Genomic DNA, 26,426 nt, shown 5'->3' with positions numbered 1-26,426 from the left:
ATTGTAGTTAATAATTTGGGTTTGCGCTGTGTTACTGCAAAGTTGATCCCAAAGGACCTGAATTTCATCACCGCATCATTACTAGATACGAGACGTCGATTTATATGTACGACACGCCATCCAGACATCGGCCTAGTAAGTGGAGAGCTCCAAATGAACCAAAATAAAAAGAACCACGTGGTTTTCAGTCAAAAACGAAAACGATGCTCATGATTTTTATGGATTACAGCGGTAGTGTACACTACACTTTTTTGCCAGAAGATTAGACAATTAATAAGGACTATTATTTGGACATTATGAGACGTTTACGTGAAGCAATTCGTCAAAAAAGAAAGGATTTGTTGATTTTGCGCCACGACAACGCACCTTCGCACAGTTCCATAATTATCCGTGAATTTTTGACCAAGTACGAAATAAATACGATCCAACAGCCATCGAATTCTCCTGATATCGCTCCCTGCGATTTTTTCTGTTTGAGTAAAAAAACCACTACGGGAAATGCCGAATGTTTTAATAGCCGAAAGGAAGTAACGAAAAAATCGAAGACGGCTCTGGTGACATGTTTCGAGAGCTGGATCAAGCGCTGGCATGAGAGCGTTGTAGTTGATGGGGACTACTTTGAAGGCGATAATATCGCTTTTGAGGCATAAACTTGTATTTTTAATTTTCTGAATATATTTCGGGAACTTTTTGATCAAAGTACTATGAGCTAAAACTAATATGAGCGACTCTAATATACCTTCGTTTACTTTTTTATTAATAAAAATACTGGAATTTAAAAAAAAAATTTCTTGCTTATTACATGAGCCCTTTAAAATGTTCGGTTAGGCCTTGAAAATCGATGTACGGTAGTTCTCTAGTAATTAGTAAATATGTTCTCGTTATTTCATAGTTATAAGTCACATGTACGGTGAATTAACTTTTGTTCAATTTAATAAAATATTAAACTAATTACACCATAGACAAATTTCGGAAAATAGTATTTTATAGGGCCCAAGTTAACGTAACCAATTTCAGATGAGCCGTATCACGTCAAAAACAAAAGAAAGTGATCAACCAAAATGCACTGAAAATTGTCAAACTATTCAAAACTGTACCATTAACCCACATTCATGTTCAAATTGTGTGCAACCTAATAAAAACCAAAAATATTTCAAAATATAAGTGAAAGAAAAGCACAACTAGGTGGTTCACAAGATGTCATAAGTGGCATATCGTTATTATTGAAACTCCAGCAAACTATTTTTAACTATGTGAAATTTCATAAGATGACTTGTACGGTACCTTTTTTAAAGTTTACGTTTTTTTTTGTAGAATACCCTAAATGCGTAAAGTCACAGCATCTAAATAAAGATTTTCTATTATAAACAAAGAACATTTTGTTTTCAGGCTCTAAATTACCTCAACATTTTTACGTGATACGGTTTTTCCGAATATGTAATCTGGGACTCAGACTAAAGTTTGCGTATTCAGCCCATAAGTTGTGAATATTTTACATCCCATTTTTATTAGTACTACCCTTGTACGATATATCAAAATTTACTTTCGTATACTTGTGTAAATCTTTTAAATGGAAAATTTTCTTAACCCACTGTAGAAAAAACTAAACACAAAAAAGTTCAACCAACCTCACTTACTCAGTACACGCATTTTAGTCTCCGCTTATTAACATACTATTGAATTGCATACTCATACATAAACACACATACGTACATACTTACAAACTTGTAACCCATATGCACATACATACCTAGCGCCAAAGAAGAAAGTAATGAAGAAATTTAAAGAAATTCTCCTCGAAGTAGAAAGAAGTGAGCGCGAGAAAAGCCAACTCCATCAGTCCAGCACGAAGCGGTTCATTCGGTGGCATTGGCATTGGCAAAGAGACATTGGAAGCCACACTGATGATGAGATGGAATTCCGTGGTCTGACATGCGAGTTGGTGTTATGCTGCGCCATATCCATAGGTTCAATGTTTAGGTTGCTTATAATATCATTTCAGTTGAGTGGCAGCTTTTGACGGAACTTGTTCTACTAAAATTGAGAAATAAAGAAAAATTACAAGCATTGAAGTGCTTTCGAATATCAAAAAAAAAGTGTCAATTTTAGCAAGCATAAATATAATAATTTTAATACAAGTATAAAAAGTGCAACTGAAAATTTTAAGAAACAAACAAACAAGAAATAATATAAAAAAGTTGGAAAAAGTTTCGAAGTGCAGAGGTATTGCTCGATTTGGGCTTGGAATTTTTTAGTGTGATGGATAATCGATTATTTTTGGTAGGTTAAAACATACATTGTATCATGTATATATGAATGAAATAGCAGTTTTTTAATACTTGAATAAATTTAATTTCCAAACTATTTATGTGCACGTATATGTGAGCGTAATTGAATGGAAATTTATATTTAGTGGCGTATGTAAATCCTGCATTTCTTCAGCATGCTCTAGATTATTCTAACCATCTTATTTTCGCTGTTTTCAGTATTTTACTACAACAACAACGCAAAAAATATGCAAAGCAATTGCAAATGTTGTACTCTTTCTTCTTCCAGCATTTTACAAGACAAGCATTTGTTAGTTCGAGTTCGTTGTTCAACTCTTTCGTTCTAAGTCGTTCCACTGGTTGTAGCCACTGTTGGAATAGGAATTTTTTAATTATAAGAAAATTTGTATATACGTACGTAGCGGTTATCATCAGCACTTGCTACATTGTTAGTTATGCATTTGTTTGCTTTTTATTTAAATTTTCACAGCTGAGTGAACGGTTTTTCTTTTTAATCGCAGCAACAAAAAGTAGGAGAGAAATTGAAGTAGAATAGTTTATTGCTACTGCCGCTAACCTTAGCGGCAACTTGCGAATATTTAATGTGTCTTAGTATTCAAAATGATGTATAGCCTTAAGTTTTGGATGGCATAGAGGAGATACAGGGAAGCGTGTGAGCATTCATTATTCTTTAATTAGAATACAAACAGCAAAATACGAGCAAGTTTTCCCGTTACTTAATAACATACTTATGCACGTATTTAGAACGATGTGTGAATTGTTGGATATCCAACTCATCTTCGCTGTGCTGCTATGAATGACACAACCGCTCACTTTATAAGCAAAATACTAATACAAGTGATTAAATAAACATGCAAGTACTCATGTATGTATATATGCATGAATGAGCTGGAAATGTTACACATACAATATCTATGTATATGTATATGTACTATTAATATACATACATATCTGTATGAATTTCTATGAATTTGTAGGATTTGTATGAGCGCCACGTCTTTTTTTAACGCTATTACTAAAAAGTCGGTCACGATATTCCGTTGCTTTCTTTTGCGTATCTCTAACCTTTTTTCACCATATTCTTGCTGACACTTTGATAGCCATTCGCTTCACATACAGCAAGAAAAGGTAAACAAATTAATTATGAAATAAACAATGGCAGGCATTATTTATGGGAATTTTGGCAAGTGTAAAGATGTTATTTGTATATTTTATACATGTATGTGAATGCATAGCTTATAAATGTGAAGGTAGCAACACAAAATATTAACTTTAACGCAATTTTTAAGTCACTCAACCCTCTGAATTGGTTCTCTAATAGAAACTCGTTCACCTGGTCAATTTCGTTTTGAAACTTTCTTTCATGACGAAGCCATTTATCTCTATATTTTTTCGCTTAAGTTATTTGTATTACATCTACTTAATCCGATAGTGCATTTGAAATGAGCTTTTGTAACATTTACATTTCCATGTCCGGAGCAGGCGAGTAAGCAGTTGAGCATTTCGGCATTTATCAAATGCCAACGCAATAACAACTGAAGTGTACGAAGGAGCCGATCAGTGGAGAGTTTACAACCGTACAAACTCAATGCTGACGTCTGACCTAATTTAATTGTTTTGGTATGCAAACCGAGAGCGACACAACACGGTTAATGCCGCTATAGGTTCCCCTTTTCCACTTCGGTTCAGTTCGTTGCTCATCCATTCGTTCTGCTGCCAAAGTGACACAAATAATGACTACAGCACACCCATTTAATGAGTTATCATAAATTTTAAATTCCAAAAATGCTCTCATCATTAAAAAAAAATAAATATGTTAAGGAAATGAAATGAAGAAATCAGAAGTAACAGCACATTCTCAAATGTTAAGATACATATGTATGAGTGCCTGTAAGACTATAGTGGGTAGAAAGCAAGAAATCAAAAGTAATCAGACGCTTGGGTATGCACTTGAAAGGTCAAAGAAATCGCGGCATTCTTTGACTGCAGCTACTGTGTATGTAGAGTGTAAAGACTTAAGAGTAGGCTGTTAAGTGGAAGTCATTGAGATACTACAGACTCAATTTTCATTTCACTTTTAACTTCTGAAAAACAAAAAATACATTGAATACAATGCATTCGTAGAAAAAGCGGAAGTGAAAATAAAAATTTCTTCATTTTTGGGATCTCATTTTGTACTTTTCTTTTTAGAGCATGCGACCGAGGCTTAGCATTGATAACAAGTGTTTCTCGTTACATACATTTCTGTATATAAATACTTCTATTATAAGTTAACTCTATGGCCGAGTGGACTTGAGAGCGACTACCATTTGGTTGGCCCTGCGTTAGATGTCTACTATTAAAATGAAGAGAATTTTCTCAAAGCGCTTACCTTCAACAGGCATTGGTATACATCCGAGAGCATTTCTGTAATGAAAAAGTTTCTCATATACCGTAAAAGTATGATCTATCCATTTGTAGAACAGCATCAAGAAGCATGCTATAAATTTTAGCAGTAGTTCCACCAAATACTTAACCATTAATGAATGCATTTTTTCGATTGATAAATAAGATTTCATTATACTTGGTTGGCCAAATAAGAACAGAACGCTCTAATGACGAGCTTAAAAACTCAACATTTTTTGGTATTTTTAGTATTGCCATCTTTTATAGTACACTTATGTACAATTTAGCATAGAATTGAGATAGTTAGTGGGACTCATGCAATGTTTATGTAGATCTTCCCCTTTCCATTTTAAAGAGTTTTTATTCATACCCGTATATTTGAGCACAGTTAGTCACACTAAAGCCGGTGGCTTTTGGTTTACAGAAAATACTGATATGCTCATACATATCAGCAGACACTTTCATACGTAAATTGATTCTGAAGAAGTGTTCCATACTAAAAATTGTGTTCCGCACAGGTCACAGGGAGCTATAGCAAAACAAGTAAGGTATAAGGTATTTCGTGCTGTTTATATAGTTCATTGAGGACTATACATTCAGTCAAACGTATTCTGCATCGTTTCATCTATAATATGTTGCACTGTAACATTTTAATCTCCTAATTTTGATTTGGGTAGCTAGCCTACTGACTGGGAGTTGATTGAAACTAGAGATGGTCACCCAAATTACCAACTCCGTATAATTGTTGGTTGGCTGGTTGAAGTAGTGATTCATCCAGAATCCACATCCTCACTACCAACTTTTATTTACGGTACAATAGACAGGGCTAGTTTCCTGGGGTGGCAGCCCTTGGTCGGGAAAAACACGAGTAGTTCCGGTAAATTCCGTAAAATAGACTGCCATGGGAATGGATACTGTAGCAGGTTATGACCCCGACTTACTAAATATATGTCCAGCATGTGAAGGCACCTCGCATGACACTAACCACCTTTTCCTAGGCCTATCGTTAGATGCGCTAGACGAAGACGACCGGTGATTTACACTACACTGAGGGCAAAGTATACTGCTATAACAACAACAACAACGGCTATTTAAAGCATGACTATATCCAGTCTGTACGGTTCAAGAACCTTAATAGGATGTTCACATCTTAGCCAGACAGTTGCTCGAGACTCTCGCACAGTGGTCTGTCCAGCGGAAATCGATTCCTTTTTCTTTGGTTGTTTACAACAGTTATAGTGTTGTAAGGGATGCCTACTTTTGCTGTTTATTCCCCGACAGGCCAAAAGCCAGTTATGACAGCCGTGAGTCTTCAGGCGTCCCGTCTTTTCATGTTTATTAATGTTGACGTGGGCCATAACGTTCTGCTGACTTTGCATGTCGTCTGGTCTCTCCATCTACAATCCGCGATTCGGAGGTACTTTCGGGAAATTGCACGTTATTTATGACAGATTCTTCTCTTGCCAGTTCATCTGTTTTTTCGTTACTTTCAATGTTTCGATGTCCCGGGACCCGGATTAAGGTAACGTTATGGTGTTCACTCAAGGTGGTAAAGCTATTCCTACTTTGTTCCACTAGTTTAGAAGTTGTTGTAGTCGAGTCCAGTGCCTGGATTGCAACGTGGCTACCCGAAAGAATAACGCTATTGCACTTAAAAGAGAAGTCTGCGATTAGTAACCTACAACCTTTCCCAATTGCCTGTATTTGAACACATTGCAGGCATTAGAAAAACGTCCATATTTTTCGATTCTAAAAGAATATATACCTGCTCCAACACCACAATCCATTTTAAAGCCATCTGTAGTGTCGAAGTTTTTTACTAAGAATCCTTAACTCCATTCATCTTGAGATAGAAAGAGAGTGGCAAATTCCTGTTGAATATTACCGTCGGCTCAATGTAATCAGTTCTCTCCGAGGTGTACTGAGTTTATCGCAATAAGTTGGCATGACCATAATTTTTTTGCTTCCAGCGACCCGCTTCATTTATCTTAAGTACACTCATGGTTGCCATCAAGTTGAAACACACCAAATCAAGGATTCGGTTCATAACCTTGCTGAGAATTGTAGAGATTGGGGCAGATAATTAAATGAATCAAAATATAAACTAAGTGGCTCGGAATCCTAGCTAACGCGCATTGGGCTTGAATGGGAAGCTCCCGTAGTCATAGATATGAGCCTCATTCTAATAAGCGCTTACAGTTTCTTTATTTAATAAACCGGTTAAGAACTGCAAGCTTTTGTACTGGGTGAATTCTGTAAAAACGTAAATGTGATAACATTTTAATTTTATAATAATTTCCAATGGCATAAGAAAATGGCTTAACGCTACTGGCATGAGCGAAGTGATCCTCCAAGCATATATTTAATAGATATTCAATAAATGAAATTTTTGATCAACTGTGATATATATGCCACCATTTTTTGGGAGGTTATATTACCGATGTCAATTAAATCCAATTCTAGACAAAAATAGTATTCTAACCTGGCACCATAGCAAACTCCATTGGCCGTAATATGATGATTATTTTCACCAATGACAAAGTATGATCCAACTACATCTCCGACGGAAAATCCCGAATTTTTCTATGATTAAAATGAAGTCACGGAAGCACTTATAAGTTTGAAATACAGCACATCAAATTATCCCATAATAGAAATTATATATATACTCGTATGTATATATATAAATGGCGCTTTTGGGTGTTTGGCCGAGCTCCTCCTCCTATTTGAGGCGTGCGTCTTTATGTTATTCCACAAATGGAGGTACCTACAGTTTCAAGCCGACTCCGAACGGCAGATATTTTTATGAGGAGCTTTTTTCAAGGGCGACCGCTATTAGAAAAAACTTTTTCTTAATTTTGGTGTTTCACTGAGACTCGAAATTACTGAAATTACAGCACATCAAATTATCAAACGGCTTAACTTCTTGATTTTGCATGATCCCCGCAAGGAAACAAGCTTTCAGCTGATCAATTTCCAATTCCTATGAATAACGTGGAATCGACTGATTTTGCTTATTTTGAATTAGAGCCTAAATATTTTCAGTATTTCAACCTGTTGCGATTTTGACAAGGAACCATAGAATAATAAATAAGATGACTCGAATTTATTCACCATTGTACATATTTCAACCGACTGACGGGTGAACGACCTAAAGTTGCCCCCACCATTCACTTGGAATTTCGCCTACGAACTTAATAATAACCGAACTTAATAATCTTCGAAATTATACAAAAATTTAAGGGTGCATTTGTTTTTAATTACAAAATTTGTATGCCCCTATAAGAAAACCGACGCGGGTATGTGAAAGTAAAAACTTCTAAAAAAAGGCTAAAATTGTGTTAGTAATATATTTTTTTAATGAAAAAAGGTATTATTAATAAAAATAGTAATAAAAGAGAATAAAAGTAAAATAAATAATGAAACAAAGACTTAAATTTCCTAAAAATGATAATGAACGTACAAACTTATTAATGAATAAGCTTTTGGTATGTCTATTCGCCGAAAAACGTCAAAAACAAAATTCAAATAAGAAAATTAATTGCTTTGAAAAGAGTTGTTAGTATTTTAGCATATAAATTTGGTATGATGTTCGCTTTGGCAAAATAGTCAACACCGTAATTGGCAACAACAAGCAACAACAAAAGTACACAGTCTTCGATATTAGCAACTAGGCAACAGTTAGTGTTAAATAAACTTAAATACATACATACGCGCACACGTAATAAACTATAAATGTCATTTATCTCATAAAATAAACCGCCAACAATTCATTTTTGGCGAAAGTTAGTGTGTTTTTTTCGTAAATAGACAGCAACAACAACTTCAACCGCAAAGTAGTAGCACTTCAGCACTTAACGAAAACTGAACTCTTTAGATAACTTCAAACACTTTCATTATTATTGTTATGCTGTTTCTTTTTGCTATTGCCGCTGTTGTTGTTGTACTTTAAACCTGACTTTTTTGTTTGTTCTTCTCAAATGTAAGCCGCCTAAAGTGGAATTGGAAGTAAAAATTCATGTATACACATGTATTTATGTACAACTGCATCATCATATACGAAATAACGGTTTTTACTCTTACCACAATAGTATAAGTAGTGTGCAACACTTATTTTAACATTCCTAAACAATCCAGCAATAGTATGAAGACAAAAATTAAAACTCCAATTCAATTTCAAAGCAATGTTGCCTTCTGAATTTGAATGAAAAAATTAAAAACCAAATTATCGCAAATTTCACTTGAATATTAAGGTTTTTAAACAAGCCTAGGTAAAAAATATTTTTAACTGGTTTTTCCACATGATTTTAATTGCAAATATATCAACTTTTGGAAAATTTCATTTCAATACTAAAATATGGATATCAGATGAAAGTTGTTTAAACAAGCTTTGATGAAAAAATAGTTTCAGCTGGTGTTGCCACCAGTTTTCTATAAATTAATAAATTGAATGAAAAACTATAGAAATTTTAACAAAATATAATATATACATCAATGTAAAGATAGAAATAACTTTAATGTAATAATATTTTTAAAATATGTTGCCATCTAATTTTAAAGAGTAATTTAAATTAATAACAAAAAATTAATAATAATTAGATATCAAACGAAATGTGTTCTTTAATTAAAAATATTTGTGTATGGCGTTGCCATCTAACTCTTAAGGGGAAAATCTCAAAAGATGGTGCATATGAATAAGCACAAGGGTGTGGGTATCTCGCAAATTATCTTTGAGAATATTTTATATTATTAAAAAGTGTTTTGAATGGTGTTGCCCTTACATAACATACGCTGCAATTCAAAATGTATTGTATGGAATATGTACATACTATATATCTACTTCTTAAGCATCATTAGACGAAATCCACGTGTACAAAATTTATGGCGATATCTACATATTAACAGTTCCTCATTAGATAAAAACATATTAACTTAGGGAGGCCAAATAAATTGAAAAATTTGAAGAAAACAATTTTTTTTTTTGACAATATTGAAGTAAATGAGCGATCTAAGAGTATTAACGCCGAAAAATAAGCATTTAGTCAAAATAAACTATATAATCCTTGATTTGGCGCATACTCAAATAGATTCGGCTGTTGAACAAGACGAATTAATTTTTTATACAGACGAATTTTAAATGGCCTAAAGACTTCAGGATTACCGGTACACCAAATTACATTCAAAATTGGTCCTCCTATAATATTTTTAAGGAATTTAAAACTTCCTAAGCTGTAAAATAGCACAGGTTGGTGTATTATTGAAGCAACTATTTTAATTGGTTGCGGCAAATGAGAATTATCCAAACTCCAATTATGCCAGAAAGTATGCATACAAATTCAAGTGATTTGAAGCTCCGATTATTTCGAGTTTTCAAATAATAATTAATAGGGCACAAGGATATACAAATAAAAACAGCGTTGACTTGCGTAGTGATTTATTCTTCTACGTTGGTTGTTTCCGAGTAAGTAGCTTTAATGATTTATACTGCTGCTCATAAAAAAAAACTAGGAATATTGTATACCTCAATAACCATACCTTTTCCTTTCAAAAATTAAAAGTTGCCTATGTATTTCACTTTATAGGCATGCGAAGACGCGGGCTTATGCTACTTCTTAATAGAAAGATAGCATCTAATCATCACTTAAGGCAAGCGTATTCCCTTATTTACTTACCTCACTTTCTTCGAACGCTTTGATATATTTGGATCAGCAAAATGTATACACAGTAACAAACATCCACCACACCTACAATTAGGAAAAGAAAATTTCTTCCATTCCTTAGCTTGTTGTATATTGTATATTTATTGCTACAATTGGCTTGATGACTTTATTATGCTTTCACTATATTTAACTACTGGCAATTATTTTCCTTTATTAATTTCTAATACACATACATACATATGTGAAGTACATACATACACAAAGCTGTATATTTAGTTTGAATCAAATGCTTCTGCTAGTAAAGCGCTGTTGAGATATCGCCAAGTAGTAATCCAAAAATTATTCACTTTTACCATCGGAGACATAAAGCTTATGAAGCTTTAAATATTATAGTATATTAGACATAACCATTGGCCAGCCATGCAGAGAGTAGGAGTATATGACCATATTTTACAGTATAAACTAGTCAATGAATATTTTTTTATTCATTTCCATACACTCAATAGACGCTTTTCCTATGCATACATCATTTAATTTCATTTACTCTATGGTCTATGACCTTAACAATCTTACAGACTAGAGAGATTAAATTAATCTAAAAGTATATAAAATATTTCAATATTAAATTTAAATAGTGATCATTGAGCCGCATACTCATTATTAGTATTTTTTGAGATTTTGTTGAACTCAGTAAGAGTGCTAAACATCGGTGCAGGAGCAAAACAAAAGTAGGCTTTCATTCAATGCAGATAAAATGGATGTCGAAAGCATAAGACTCTGTTTGAAACATTGAATCACATCTGTTTAAGTAGTTCGAGGGGGTCTATACCGTCACAAAGAAAATAATAAAAAACGTAAGTGATTGGACAGTCATTCTTTTTTCAAGCAATTTTAAATTTATAAGCTTACAACGACCACTCTAAGCAGGTTAAAAACTGAAGAGTAACACCAGCAAATTTTTGTTGTACTCCCTTTGCATCCTACTAACATGCGAATTATAAATTGGATTCCATACTAAGTTTTGACGTATGGGATATTTTCCTAGTATAGAGATTCTTTAAATCTTTCGCATATCTACCCAGAATTGTTAGATGGGAATCTGTTACAAAATAAGTGTCGGATATACAAGTAATTCCATGAACAGCTTAATATCATCCGCATGGAGTAAAAATTTTTAAGAAGCTACTAATTTTATTTATGAGTAGAGCAAATAAAAGAGGGCTAAAGACACTATCTCGTGATACACCAGAAGCTGCAATAAAATGCATTCCCCCAACCCTAGTTATGTGGTCAGCACAAGCAAGTTTTGTGTTAAGAACCCCACATTTTTTACCTTATCCGTAAAGGTAAGGGAACTAGTATCTATCCACAATTTAGGGATATTGTCAACATACACCACACTATTACATATAGGTAAGAAATATAACTTTGACGCGTTCAAACATAAAGAACTATCATTAGCCCAAACAGAAATAGCAGACAAATCACTGTTTATTTTGAAACAAGTACAATTGTATATCATCAACTAATTCTAATATCGTCCAGTATTTTAACCTGGCGAGCAACTGTGACTTTGTTTGAAGACAGATTGCAGTGGAGAGAGTAGACGATTGTCCTGTACAAAAGATGAAATTTGCGTGGCCATCAAGCTGGAAAATACGGGCAGTATGCTGATAGGTCTATAGTCACCAGCATAAACAGCAACTATAGCCTTTTCCATGCTGCTGAGAAACATGAACTAGTCAAGCAATGGTTTATTATATTGGTAAGGGGGCCTATTATATAAATGACCAAACCGACAAATTTTAGCGAGATGCCATCATCTCCTACAGCATTAGTCTTTATTTTGGATAAGCTTTCAGGACATCTACCTCACTAACTGTCTTAAATTGAAACTGTTCTTTTAGAGAAGCACAAGATGAGGAATCTCTTAAAATAGGAGCACAATTTGTTTTCGTACCAACATAAAGTAGTCATTAAGTTCATCCAGGTCAATCTCACAGTCGGCACTTTCCTTGCTATGAATTTTAAATTTTTTTAAGTTGCGCCACAGTTCTCTTATTGGAAGTGACGGATCAAGTTCTAAGTAACTGTACCAACGTTTGGCTTTCTCGTATAAAAAAGGTAGATTCTGTATTCGTTTTAAGGTGAGAGGAACTTCTTCCAGCGAGGTTCACTTTCCCAAACGGAGGTGTATCGGAATCTGTTATCTTTCCAAGGGATGACGAGATCAAAATATTCACAAACGGTTCAAAAATGGGCATTGCAGCAAAATGTAAAATATTTTACCAGCAACTTTAATTGAAAGAAGCTTTCAAACTTACAGCATAAAAACTGCGACTTTTAAATGACAACTCCGTCTTCAACTACAAATTTAAGATTCGTTTCTACTATAAATGCGAGTGAGAATGTGATATCGTTCTATGGGATGTCGAGATTTTAATGTTAGCAGATGGAGGTTTTTACACTTCCAGACCGCTACCGGCAGTCACGCTGCGGCCAAGGCATTTATGTTTACTGATCCAAATGAAATATGTTCAGGAATATCGAAGATCTCTGTAATCTCTTATATGGGATCCCTGGACTTATTAGTAAAATGATGAATGATGGTGCAATAAATGATGAAGTACTTATAGATGAGTGCTTACTAGGAAACGGTGGGAAGCAGGAGTTGGGGAACCAAGTCTCTTCGGGCTTTCCTATTTCACAAGTTAAGCTGAAAACTAGTGCAGCTACAAAATATAAATTGATCTTCATACTTGCAGAGTATCATTTTGCCAACACTTGCGCCCCGCATAACGATTTCTGTAGGAGTTGTAGACCAGAAATAGAGGTAGAGTTTGTTAAACTCCTCGAACAATGCACCTAAAATGTCTGTGGAAATACTTCTTTGCGAATCTGTACAGCTTGGGCGCAAACTTGGTAGAGATACTAATGAAATTCTCCGAAAGATCTGCATATTTAAGAACACGCAGCGATAGGGCTGAGGAATATTTCCTCGACTTATTAATATTCCTCTGTACTCACCTAATTTATCTTAATATATGCACTTGCAAGCCCACTGCCCTTTTATTCTGCTTCTTTATTGGCGCGATAACCACTTAAGCGATTTTTGTTGAGTTTAACACAGCACGCTAGTTGTTTCTACCAAGTGATCTCTAATACGCAAACGAGGCTTACATGCTTACCTTCTCTCGAATACCACAAGGACTGCCTCATTAGGGTCTTATAAAGTATGAGTTTTGTTCGGCGAGAAAGGACTTTACTACTCACTTGCCGACTAACCCAGAGTAGCACTTTTGGTAAGAAAAGTTTAACGTTGTATTTTAATACCGACATTATCATCGGTGCTCTTATTGGTTCCCAAATAAACGAAGTCTTTTATTACTTCAAAATTATAACTGCCAACAGTGACGCAGTTTCTATCCAGTCTTCCGGCGAAATCTTCGCTAACAGAAAGAGCCTGATCGATTTCACCGATGTTCGAATGAGGAAATGTTTAAATTTTCTTAACAGAATCATACCAAAATATTGAAACATCTTGAAGCACATTACTATTTTGTAGTTTTCTAGTCGCCTATAAAAAAGTATTCAGCACAAACACCCTCGATAGAAACTCAAGGCTCGTAAAGCGGTTAAGCTCGAGAACCTCAGTTTAGTTAAGCCATTTTGTTTGACTACAGCTATTTATTACTTTTAATTTTGCAAACATCCGCGTGTAAATATACAATTACATACATACTTCAATTTAACATAAATGCATTAATTCATTAAAAAAATATATATATATTTATTTACTCTGCAGAAATTTCTATGTCTCACGCTGCTCGCCGTTGACACCTCAGCACAGACACAAAATGATTATAGTGAGGAGCCGCCCGAGGGTTATTATGCTTTCGTAGAATCGCCAAATGCCGTGCCACCAAAAGTGCGTCCACCCCCCTATACGCACGTCAGTGCCGATTGCAAAAATGTAGGTGGCAATAAGAAGGCCGCTGTGTCGGTGAACAACATTTGTGGGGACCTAAACAAGGGGCAAATTCCTCAAAATCCAATGAGACAAAATGTGCTTGGGGAGCCATATCCATTGTAAATACTTATAAACTAATGACACAAACAGCTTATAGTAAGAGACTAATTGGAAAACATACGCTCTTTATCCGTTTTTCTCCACAGTGAACTAATACGCAATCAAACGCTGAAGTTTTTATCCAAAACCCTGCCAGTGCTTAAAGCCGATGACACATTACCCAAGGTGACCCAAATTATCCGCGACGAACCAGTCGAGCAGGTGGAGAACAACAATATCGATCGTCACTACAATGCACGTGCAAAACGGTCCACGCCACCACAGCCACATAGCCAGCCTCGAAATGAGGGGCATGAATTTAGCTATTTCGATCCGGCTTTAGATGAAGAACAGCGCGCAAATAGCCGTGCGGCCGAGGAGCGAAAACCACGCAAGTTCTGCGATGGTGGTGGAGTGTAAGTTATTCTTATTTCTGGTTTGTGTTTTGAATCATCACTATATTTTAAAATTTTTGTTACAGTTTCTGCACTTTGTATCGCGCCATACAGGGCGATACTTCGACCACACCGCAAGCTACCGCAGAACGGCGCGAAGAAATCGGACCCATACGTTATGAGGGTCCACCCACGCCGTGTCCCGCCAAAGTTGAGTACGCCACACCTGTGTTTGCGAAAAATTATCAGGGCTTCTGGCGATATGTGGTGCAAATACCGTACGAAGGTTATTTCACACAGACTGTCGAAGTGACCCGTTGCATACAAGCGCGTTGTCATTACTTAGATGGCGGATGTTTGTCCTCACCGCGTTGGGTTAGTCTGTTGGTCGCTGAAATTTTCTACCCAAATGCAGAGGAAGCCGTGCCGACTACGTCCACAACCACGCAAACACCATCCGTACAAGACTTCCAGGCATATCAGCAATATCTGCAGAAACGTGCTGGCGTAGCCACAGCCTCTGATGCCACAAACCATAATAATGGCGCTAATGCACCTGAGTTTAATCAGCACTGTGATGGGCACGATGAGATCGGTTGCTTCCAAGTGCGTCTCTACTATGATTGGTTTTTGATTCCAGGTTCATGCAAATGCTGGCGTCCGGACTACTTTGCCAAGTATGTGCGAAGAAAGTCTGTGGCGGATTTGTAAATCAGCGAGTAAAGGTCATTCATCCATTCCGACAAACATACGAGTAAGAGATCACTTTGGGAGCTTTACTCGTATTTTGAAGAGGAGAGAAATCACAAAAAAGAAATCTCAAACTATACTTATGTCAACTTTCCTGCCTGTTAATCTTGCAATTATACATAAATACGTATATTTACATATACACGTACATATAAGATAATGCTCTGCATTTACCAGTTAGTTTAATCTATTAAAAGCGAAAGCGTTAAGTGAAGTTTCCATTCTAAAATTCCATCTACATAAGTGCGGGTACTGAAAATTTAAATTTATTTTTAGAAATAAGGAGTTTTCAGAGTTCTAACTTCGCAGCTACTAACAAGTTAATTTAAGCTCTTATATAAATCTGTATAAGCTAGTGCTGGAGAAATGTGCTACTCCACTGGATATGCATTTAATTTTATCAATTTTTATTATTTACGATGTAAGTACACATGTATCGCATGTAGTGCGTTTCCCAAATATTAGGCGAAGTAAACAGTTCTGTATGTTTCGGCTAGAAGTCTTTAGTGAGCCACATCTCTCTATACAATAAATTGCATCGGTTCATATTTGTACTATATGGCGATCTCAATGTGATATTACGCTTCAGAAAAAGCCCTTCGATAGTTTCGTGCTTGACACATCTAATTGTGTGTTGCAGTGATAAAAAAGACAACATTCGATACACTCTTCAGCGCTACTACGATCAAGATGAAAGACGGAGTAGCCAATTTCAAAAACTTGTGCTTCTTATGGTACCAAAATAGTATCGAATACAACAGCATAGCGCCGTATCCAACGATTCCGTTCTGGTGGATCCAATCTTCAAATATGTTAATATATAAAATCGAGATTTTCGAGTCGAACCGACATATGGGCACCTATCCTATTGACCAGAAAGTGAACATTAGTAAGGAAATCGTTTGGAATCATTTGTGTAAAAATAATTATAACTTCAGTGCGCTGATTTTTTTATAGCAAATAAATAACGAATGCTCGAAAACTTTATACAAGAAAACATCCAACGCCGTCAGCAAAAAAATGTCAAAAATCAACAGCTCCTTCAAACTTACACTTTATTATACCAAAATTTAGTTTTCTAAAAAACTACATACCAAATATTTACTAACTGTAAGACACATTTTTCTAAAAATTCTCATTAAAAGTATGAAATTTTGGTAAAAGTTTCTTAAATTTTTTTTAATTTGCACGAATTTCGAAGCTTGCATTTACTTATATGGCTTTTGTACAAAAATGCACTATATTTTCATAGACAAATTATTAAAAATAAATAAGAAAGAAACAAATTTTCAAAATTGCACAATAAGTCGTTGAGCTATAGTGGTTTGGTGATTTATTTAAATGATTTAAAACCATTTTCTGATCGATCTATAGCTCCTGGGCGAAGCTACGACTACTAACATACAGGTCAAATTCATGCTTGTGATTTTGTCAACATTTTTTTTAACATCAAAAATGCCTGAATGGAATTGATTGCATTTTCGCCTTTATCAAAGGAAAACTGTAAAATGTACCGAATTTCCTCTTTCTTGACATCCATTGGTAACACCCTGTAACTCACAACTGAATGGAGCAAACAAAAACTTAGTGTAAAATGTCACCTTGACAATGAACATAAACTTTAAATTGTTTGATAGATACTTTGCGATATATCAACCACTGCAGCAATCTACCGAGAAAACAATGGATTTCTTTTCCCCAAATATTAATATATCAGTTTCATCGTCGAAATAAAGCAAAACAGCCTTGAGAACTTTTTACTTCAGCGTATAGTCTGTATTTCTCATATGTAATTTACTGGTTAAATAACCTATGAAATAAATGTATCCTCAACTACTTACTTATTAATCATAGACGTACACATATAAAAAAATACAATAATGAATTATGTATAAAAAACGGTTACATTTTTTATTGAAGGCTTTATGAAATCGCATATAATTGTGTAGAAAAAAACTAGATGTTACCTGTGTATCCCCGCCCCCTTAGTATTTCTAGTTAGCATAACACAACTTGAGCCAACAGTTTTTTCGTCTTATATCCCTGAACAACATGCATTTTCTCTGGTCCAGGCTAAACTGTCATCTTGTTATACTCAATGATATGCCCCTGGAATGAAACATTTCAAATTTTGTGTTAATATAAACATTTATGTATAATATAGAAACTAAAATACATCACTGTGCAGCAGCCAAAAAAAAAAAAATAATAATAACGTACAGCAATTATGGAAGAGGAAGAGCTGCAGAATATTCGTCAAACGTCACACATTTTTTGAAGTGTGTTGGAGTTTTTCCAATTTCGTGTGAAGTTGATCTCAATTATTTGAAAGAACTCTTACATTTACCACTAACATTGTTCTCAAGACTTTACAAGAAAATCAATGGCACATATTTTCGTGGAATATTTTAACCCAATATTTCTTACGCATGTGAAAAATATTAAATTTGTAGGACCAATGGAGCGCTCAGGATAGGTTGATTAGGTTGAGGCCGTTGTCTAGTGTGGATCACACTCAGGCTCAGAGCCCATTGAATTTTCATTTTTCTCAAAAAATATTTATTTATTCATCAATTTCTAGTTTTAAAGTCCCCCTTGTGCCACTTGTGCCAGCATTTTTTGCAGTCCTCGAAGCAGTTCTGATATGCACTTTTTGGTATGATATGCACTATTTTGACGCATGATAATGGTATTGTTTTTGGCCAAATAGATGAGTGAGCAGGTGGATTATCATGATGCAAAGCCATGAATTTTTTTTCCACAATCCCGGCGTTTTTTCGTATTGCTTCACGCAAACGGCGCATAACTTCACTTAATCGAAGAAAACACTGAGCAAAACCGTAACATTTGATCGCACTTGGCGTGCTGTTTTTGGTCTGGGCTCTCCTGGACTTTTCCATTTTTCCATAGGGACGATTGAGCTTTGGGTTCGATGTCATAATCATTTACTCATGATTCCTCACCAAGTATAACCCTTTTAAGCAAATCTGGATCATCGTTGGCGTCATTCAACAATTCCTGAGCGATGCTCATGCGACATTGTTTTTGGTCAAAATTCAGCAATTTGGAACGAACTTCGCTGCCACATAACATGAGCCAACCCAAATTCCGACATCCTCAGCAACTTCTCTAATTGTGATTCGACGAATCTCCATAACAATTTTCTTCACTTTCTCAAGATTTTCATCGGTTGTTGATGTGCTGGGCGTACAGAGCGAGCGTCGTCATTCACATCTTCTCGACCTTCTCTGAAAAGCTTGCACCACTTGCAAATATTTTTTTGACTCAGAGTACTCTCATCGTATGCCCCTGTCAACATTTCAAGTGTTTTTGAGCACTTAATTCCATTTTTTACACAAAATTTTATGTAACTTTTTTGATGAATTTTTTTTCGATAGCAGAAAATCGCCAAACTCGCAAAATACTTGTCTTATTTTTTTTTCCTCGCTGTTGTTTTTGTAGCAGTTTATCGCTATCATATTGAATGCTAAAATCCGCCTCTACGATGAAAGTTTTCTTGCCCTGTTGTCTAATGCATTATTCAGTAGCGAATAATTTCTAGACAGTAGTTTTCTTTATGCCGATCTTATGGTCGATCTTTAAGACTTTTTGTGGAAATAATCATCCGAATGAGTCGAAAATTCAAAGGTTGGTGAACAAATTTGAAGAAACTGGTTCTGTCGAAGATAGAAAAAGAGTGGCAGACCAGACTGAAATTTTTTGAAAAGTAAACTCTATATAAATAAGCCAAAAATTATTCCAAACCTGAATTACAACTTCGGATCGAGATTTTTGAACTCAATGCGATAATGTGTGAGCGAGTCCTTAAAAATTTTAATTCTCTTATGACAGCCTTTATACGTGCTTCATGGTGGGCATTTAAATAATATCATTTTTCACATATAATTGTTAAGAACTGCATTTTGAATAAAAAAAAAGTTAAAGCTTAATTGTACATGTTTTATTTTAAAACAACTTCTAAGTGCGCCTTTTGAAAGACCCTTGATAATGGAATGTTCTTCATCTGACAGCGATGATGAAATGGAAAATTACTGTGGACAAACTAAAATCGTGTGATGCCAATTCATGTGACCGGTATTTTGAATTTTATTTGCTTTATTTTATTTTTATTTTTTTTTTATTTGCTTAATTTTTTTTTTTGCTTTTAATTTAATACGAGATAGCTCGACGGAAATTTTTTTAAAATTTTTGTGATTTTTCCCGCCCACAATTTAATCAGCTGTTCGTAAAACTTGCAAATTCTTACTGGTTTTGCGTTCATATCCTTTCTTTTCTTTTCGGAAGCGAATTCTCGGAAATTAAATTACTGGCAAGTTACTGGATAATTCAGTCTTGGTTGTTTATGTTATGAAAACATGAAAATCGAGTAGCGGTCATTATAATTGAGTGAAGAAATAAAAAAATATAGTTTTCCTTGAGTAAAAAAATTTCATAATTTAAAATTGAATTAAAAATTCTTCATTTTAACACGCAATGGATCCGATTTTTTAATAAAATCGTTTAAATGCCAATAGAATATTATTTCTGATGATTCAAGATATAATATGTTGGTAATTTAATGCTTCGCCTGGAATGCACCTTCTATGAGTGCAAATAAAACGCAACTGATGTCTATAAAATAAAGATTTAATGATTTCAGCAAATACATTTACTCATATTTGCATATGAACATGCATTGTTTTTATTGTATGTATGCTCGTATAAGTGTATGTGTAAAATTGTACATGAATTGATGCTTGTTACGAATAAAGCAACAAGTAATCGCATTTTACTCAACTTATTGTGCCGTGAAACCGTGAAGTAGATTAATTTAATAATTTTCAAATAACTGGAAGCTACAGAGAGATAATTATCATTCGGTTGCATGTAAATATCGCATTTTTGCGCAACACGGTTCCCAGGTCGCTTCTGCCAAGTTGAGCGCGAAATATGCAAGAGACAAAAACCATGAACATAAACATGCGCAGCAGAATGCACGATACACGAATTATGATGGAAATAAATGAAGAGCAGAAACACGCACAACAACAAAAAAAGCATAGCAAATGCTACAAAAAGGAAACGAACTGCGACCATAACAGCGATTGCAACTAGGAAGAGGGCAAAAACCAGAATCGAATGCGGTTACAGGTAGCTGCAGCAGCCACAACGACCGACAACAACAGCGCAAACTAAACATAGTCATACACAATTGAATGCAGCAGCCAACAAAGCAACAAGCCAACCATCACCCCTCACTCACACACATCGAGATGTAAACTACTCGTATGCTGTGAGCCAGCATATGCAGCCAGCTAAGAGCGGCGCTGTTACATTGGGCGCGCGCGTATTCGTTGCGTGCCAATAGTGTTACGGTGACGCACCGTCGGCAGTCCGTTGTCTACCTTTCCTGTCTGCGTTCTTTTTTTTTTTGCATGCTTTTGTCGTGATTTGTTTTATTGACTTCTTCTGCATGGCGAGCTAGAGAATTGTTTAAAAATAGATTAGGAAGCTAAAGAACCTTTTAAGCGGTCGCTGTGGGCACCAATGGCACGAACCGAATCCATAACCAGTCTTTACGGGCAAAGCAGTTTAGCAACAAGTACAATACATAGCAAAGCATCACACACTGCTCGCCATCAGTCGATGCTCTGAGTCGGTTGTTTATGGCAACAGCAGCAGCAGCATTAGCGGCTGCACAAACATCAACATTAACAAGTTTGGGCGGTTCATGTGTATAGTGAGTTTTAGCTGTTCGCCGCATACGGATTGCATTCCGCAAATATTGTCGAGCTCAGGAATTTACGTGTAATGCAAAACTAACCACAAAGAATACTTTTTAAATGTAATCAATTAGAGATTTAAATGAAATGCCTGTAAAAGCATGCACGTGGATTCGGGTAATATTATTTATGTTGTAATGAGCGCGCAACTTGTTACATAGCTTTTAATCGGTGACCAAAAAAAGCGGTTTGACAAGGCAAGTTCGTTTCTTTGGTCTTTCGTTTTATTTTCATTTCAAAACACACATCTCGTTTTGACTTTTCTCAAATATTGTTCAAGTGGCCGCGAATACTATAGCTAGATGCATCTAATTTGACACTCGCTCTTAAATTACTCTTTGAAGAATTTGCATCTTTTTGGAATGTGACTGTTTAATAAAAACCATTATCTATAAAAGTTGCGTCTAAAATGTGAAATAAGATACTGCTTCCAGTGAGACCCCGCAAATGATCCAGTTAAAAAAAATTAAATGAAAACAATTAAAAATTAATATTTCTCTGGTACACCAGTCGGGTGTACTTTGCCGGAATGACCCGGATTTAAATCCGGTCAAGTACTGTTATTTCAGCAGCATTCTCAAAAAGTTATGCAAATGTGTATGCTGTTACAACAACAACCACTCATAAGTTATCTCTGCGAAAGTTCTCAAGATTTCCTATATCGATGCCTAGCGACTCAAACACGAGCTCAAAGTAACGCTTCTTTACTAACCATATATACACATATAACGATATTACTAGGCTAAAATCTTTTCGATTTCATCTGATATAATAATTGAGAGAACCTTAATTAGTTAAAGAAACCCAGTTAAGAGGGTTGAACGTCCTCTGCGACACCCTGCCATTCCTACATGACCTAACAGTGTGAGATCTACTTGTGTAACCCAAATTAAAAAAATAAATAAATAATTGGCGCGTACACTTCTGTTAGGTGTTTGGCCGAGCTCCTCCTCCTATTTGTGGTGTGCGTCTTGATGTTGTTCCACAAATGGAGGGACCTACAGTTTCAAACCGACTCCGAACGGCAGATATTTTTATGAGGAGCCTTTTCATGGCAGAAATACACTCGGAGGTTTGCCATTGCCTGCCGAGGGGCGACCGCTATTAGAAAAATGTTTTTATTAATTTTGCTTTCACCGAGATTCGAACCAACGACCTCTCTGTGAATTCCGAATGGTAATCACGCACCAACCCATTCGGCTACGGCGGCCGCCAAACCCAAATTATCTTCTTTAAAATGACGTTAGAGAATCGCTCCATTTCAAACATTGTTTAGAAGAAGAAGTCGCATCGCTCGACTTCAATTTTCATAGTCGTATAAGTTTAGCGCGTATCCAATTCAGATAAAGAAGCCTAGGACCATTTATTTTTGTGCCATCAAAAGCTGCTTTGAAACTGACTGGTGTCAACCCTCGAATAGCGTATACTATCATAGAGAGAATACCTTGATGAACTCAAGCGAGAAATGGATTTCGTTGATACAACATAAACTTTCTCCATAAATGATTATGGAATGCAGCTGGGATAACAGTTTGTGGCCGGATATAAAACCAGGTGATTCCGAAGGCTCCTTGCCGTTCTTTAACGGTCCGACGCGAGTCTACATCCGACGAAGGGCTGTTACTTCTGCAGCATTCCCCAAAAATGTTTAGATTACAATGATTACTCCAGCTATTGCAGGGATGAAAACACGAGACCTTCTGTGCAAATGTACAGCTTTAATGAAGAATCAGAGAAACGTACTGGGGGCATTTAAGTACAATCCACTGCCGGTTTTATCGAACCACGCCCTTATCAGTCATCTGAATATTGTGACATTAAATGGGACTTTTACTACATGGATATTCAGTTTTTTGCAGCCATCTTGGCAGCCTAACAATAACTCCAAAATCGAAATGTTATGAATATGAAACACCTTTCGAATCGGTTAAAATAAATGAACAGTAGTTTATTCTCTAATATAATTCCGGGTCATTCCGGTACGTAGAACCGTCTACCATGGCAATGTGATCGAGAGACGTTATTTCAAATAGATTTATTCGAGCGTAGTAGCACTAACTACTAATTCATATTTATTTCGTTATAGTATTAACATTACCGCGTTCTAAGAATTAGAATTCTAAGCAAACCAAAAACTGTCAGTCGTGCAATTTTTATGCCGAAAAGCTCCAAAATACTATAATACTACTCAATTTTATGACTAGTTAGTCCATAATAGTAAATACTAGCTTAGTTCGTTTTACTGAGTTTCGAATTATTTCTTCTCTCCCAGGCAGCATAAGTCCAGATCTCATTTAATTTTAATTCTAATTTTCAAAATGTATAATATTAACTACCATATGATTCCTTAATTACAGATTTGGTTTTGTACCTATTAAGTTACGACAAAATGGACCAAATATAATGAACGTGCCAACTAATAAAACGCTCAATTCAAATATAACAAACATCAACGTTTGCGGCTCTTCCTTTGGTAGTCCAATGGATGCATTGCCCAAACAGTTTGTCGCTTCAATGAAAACACTTTTCGATATATTGGATGACCAGCACACCGGGTTCGTACGGTTTTTGGACATTGAAAAAGGATGGCAAGATGATGGCTGCAAAGGATTGCCACATGGCGTCATTGATTCACTTCGAAAAGTAACGCCTGCAAGTGGTCTCCTTTCGTTTGACCGTTTCTGTGCCGGCTTGAAATTGTGTCTGTTACGTAATCAAAACGCTTCTGTCGGCAGCGCAACTGCAGGAGCAAACAGTGTCGCTGTTCATACCGGCGTCTCGCCAGTAAAACCTCCTCGACCACCATCTGCACCACTTTTAGACATCGACAGTACTGTACATGGTAACACAACTTGGGGAGTTAGCAACACCACAACTGCCACTGTACGTCCACATAAAATTGTATCTGCTCACCGTGCCCTCAGTTTGCCGCAGTTAAGCCCAGACTCGGAGCTGGAAGTAGAAATGAATGGTGCTGATGTTGGCATATACAATTCACCAGCGCCACCACCGAAACCTCCGCGCGCCTCAGCTGCTAATCAACTCGGCACCGCGACTACTCCAACTACGCCTTTGGACAAGGCAGAGATTCGGCATGCATTGCAGAATTGGCAAATGGGCATATTACTAAACGAAATGGGCGCAAAAGAGAAACGAAACTCGGCATATTTGTATAATCACTTTCCATATCGTGGTTGTGCAGATGGTGGATCATCATCAGCCACTGATAGCGTCACAGGAACAGTGGGCACACTGCACCCTAAAAAGGGCAGCTCAAAACGACGAGAGCCGCGACGGCACACACTGCAGAATGGTATTGACTACAATATGCTCAAACGTCTCAAACAATTCGAAGAGGAGCGTGAAGTACTGTTGACGGGCTTAGATGCAGTAGAGAAAGCACGTGAGTGGTACTTACAGCAAATGGCTAATGTTCAGGAGAAGATTAAATATTTGGGACGGATGGGTCACGTAGTGAGTAATAGCATGTATATACGAGCATCTGTCTTAATAATGAGTCTAAATTATATCTGATCGTAGGAACAATGGTCGGAGGTACGACAGGAACGGCTAGAATTCCAACGCGCCCGCGTATATGAAGTAAATCGAAATTTAGCTGCTCTTGCCGATTGCTGGGAGCGTGGAGGATTCCCTTTACATTTTAATCTTGCAATAAGAACGCCCGGTAAAGCGCTAAGTCAGCGCAATGTTAGCGGCAACAATAGTGGTGGGTTGCTTCAACCAGTAGACCGCCTGCGTCAACAAAATCATAATCTTACGAATGAGGTAAACTTAAAAAGCGACCGGATAGCATTGCTGGAGCGTGAAAAGCAATCACTAATGAGGGAATTGTACGAGTTGAGACAAAGAGTTGGACGAAGTCCAGGATTTGTAAACGTTCTAGGTCAATCATCACCTTCATCTTCCGGGGGACTTGGAGAAGCGGACGTCGTTTTCTAATGAAGCGAACGTTGTTTTCTAATGTTAAAAAATTTTAAGTAAGCTCTTTGAAGACTTTAGTAAGTGCTTAGAATAAATAAGAAAACTTATAAATACAAAACTGTATAAATATGTTCACATGTTCAGTTTACAATTAAGCGAAATGTTTTTTAATTACTTGTTGAAATAATTTATTGTTCATTATTGATATGGACATGTAGCAAGGACTACTGTGGATTTGGAAAGCGTCGCATGTACTTGTTGAGCTGTTTATAGTTGAGGTTTTTGCCTGGTGTTATTATACCCTGGTTCACAGTTTTCTTTGCTTCGAATTTTGAGTCCGCAAAAAATTTATAACATTTTTGGAATTGCTGTATTTCCTTATTGCAATACTTTTCTACAAATTCATTATCTTTGAGGCACGCGAAAAGTACTCCCATTTCCTGCAAGCAAGCCACATCGGACGTAGAATCTGCTTTACCGCTTACTCTATTTTTTAAACGAAGAGGTAATATTTCTTGGAACGGCACTGCATGTTCTTTCTGCGGTGCACGAGCATCACGATTTTTATAGGCGAATATGGCAGAGGGCACACGCATTTTAATTATCTGAAAATCCAAATAAAATTTTAATACTTGTAAGATTTGAAAAACAACGATGCACGAATGAAATTTTATCTACACTCCTATACTTTATGGAATAGTTGAGGAAGAACCGCTCGTAATGGAATCCAACCATGATTTTACCTATTTACTGTATCCACCAAGTATTTATTATGCCAGTATAAAAACACACAGTAATTTAACTTCTTGGTTACATGAACACAACGTTGCTGCCAAACCACAAAAAACAGCTGAACAGCTGATGCCCATAAAATACAGTGAAGCAAATAAATTGAGAAGTGAATGAATAGGAATCTTCAGACCCAGTTCGGTAACTTCGAAAATTTTCTAGGTCTGTAAGCACTAATTTTTCTCTCGTTCTTCGTGATGCGACAAATGAGTTCATTTAGTATTCTAAGAGCAAACGAAAGTTTTGTTTACGAATAAACATCAAAATCTCTCGGCTCTTGGGGCGCGCGAATGAAAACTCTAGCAAAGCAGGCGAAATTAAGGTACCAAACTAGCATTTCATTTTAAAGCGAAGCTGATAGGTTT

At 36.1% G+C, this 26,426-nt stretch overlaps 3 protein-coding genes across 7 annotated transcripts; 2 read left to right on the top strand and 1 right to left on the bottom strand.

Annotated features, from left to right (window-relative positions):
* Positions 1 to 2,040: 2,040 nt before the first annotated feature.
* Positions 2,041 to 16,799, top strand: LOC128868572 (uncharacterized). The gene is made up of 4 exons (XM_054110825.1): positions 2,041 to 2,280; positions 14,139 to 14,422; positions 14,510 to 14,818; positions 14,884 to 16,799. The coding sequence occupies exons 1-4, from the start codon at positions 2,260 to 2,262 to the stop codon at positions 15,506 to 15,508; spliced, it is 1,239 nt and encodes a 412-aa protein (XP_053966800.1). The 5' UTR covers positions 2,041 to 2,259; the 3' UTR covers positions 15,509 to 16,799.
* Positions 16,800 to 17,530: 731 nt separating this feature from the next.
* LOC128868573 (coiled-coil-helix-coiled-coil-helix domain-containing protein 1) lies at positions 17,531 to 26,145 on the bottom strand. 3 transcript variants are annotated; one of them, XM_054110827.1, is made up of 3 exons: positions 26,016 to 26,143; positions 25,448 to 25,877; positions 17,531 to 17,656 (listed from the first exon to the last, which is right to left on the bottom strand). In XM_054110827.1, exon 2 carries the CDS (start codon positions 25,866 to 25,868, stop codon positions 25,497 to 25,499), a length of 372 nt encoding a protein of 123 aa, XP_053966802.1. In that variant the 5' UTR covers positions 25,869 to 25,877; positions 26,016 to 26,143; the 3' UTR covers positions 17,531 to 17,656; positions 25,448 to 25,496. The 3 variants fall into 3 exon arrangements, with proteins under 3 accessions (XP_053966802.1, XP_053966803.1, XP_053966801.1); XM_054110828.1 differs by lacking the exon at positions 17,531 to 17,656 and having other exon boundaries at positions 25,400 to 25,877; positions 25,961 to 26,145; XM_054110826.1 differs by lacking the exon at positions 17,531 to 17,656 and having other exon boundaries at positions 25,400 to 25,877.
* LOC128868571 (suppressor APC domain-containing protein 2) lies at positions 21,199 to 25,395 on the top strand. Of its 3 annotated transcripts, none has more exons than XM_054110824.1 (3): positions 21,199 to 21,287; positions 23,688 to 24,804; positions 24,871 to 25,395. In XM_054110824.1, exons 2-3 carry the CDS (start codon positions 23,734 to 23,736, stop codon positions 25,288 to 25,290), a joined length of 1,491 nt encoding a protein of 496 aa, XP_053966799.1. In that variant the 5' UTR covers positions 21,199 to 21,287; positions 23,688 to 23,733; the 3' UTR covers positions 25,291 to 25,395. The 3 variants fall into 3 exon arrangements, with proteins under 3 accessions (XP_053966799.1, XP_053966796.1, XP_053966798.1); XM_054110821.1 differs by having other exon boundaries at positions 21,203 to 21,355; XM_054110823.1 differs by having other exon boundaries at positions 21,262 to 21,527.
* Positions 26,146 to 26,426: the final 281 nt, after the last annotated feature.

Source organism: Anastrepha ludens, chromosome 6, assembly GCF_028408465.1.
Source record: "Anastrepha ludens isolate Willacy chromosome 6, idAnaLude1.1, whole genome shotgun sequence".
Classification (NCBI taxonomy): domain Eukaryota; kingdom Metazoa; phylum Arthropoda; class Insecta; order Diptera; family Tephritidae; genus Anastrepha; species Anastrepha ludens.
Note: the sequence above shows the minus strand (reverse complement) of the source record. Positions and strands in the feature narration are given on the sequence as shown.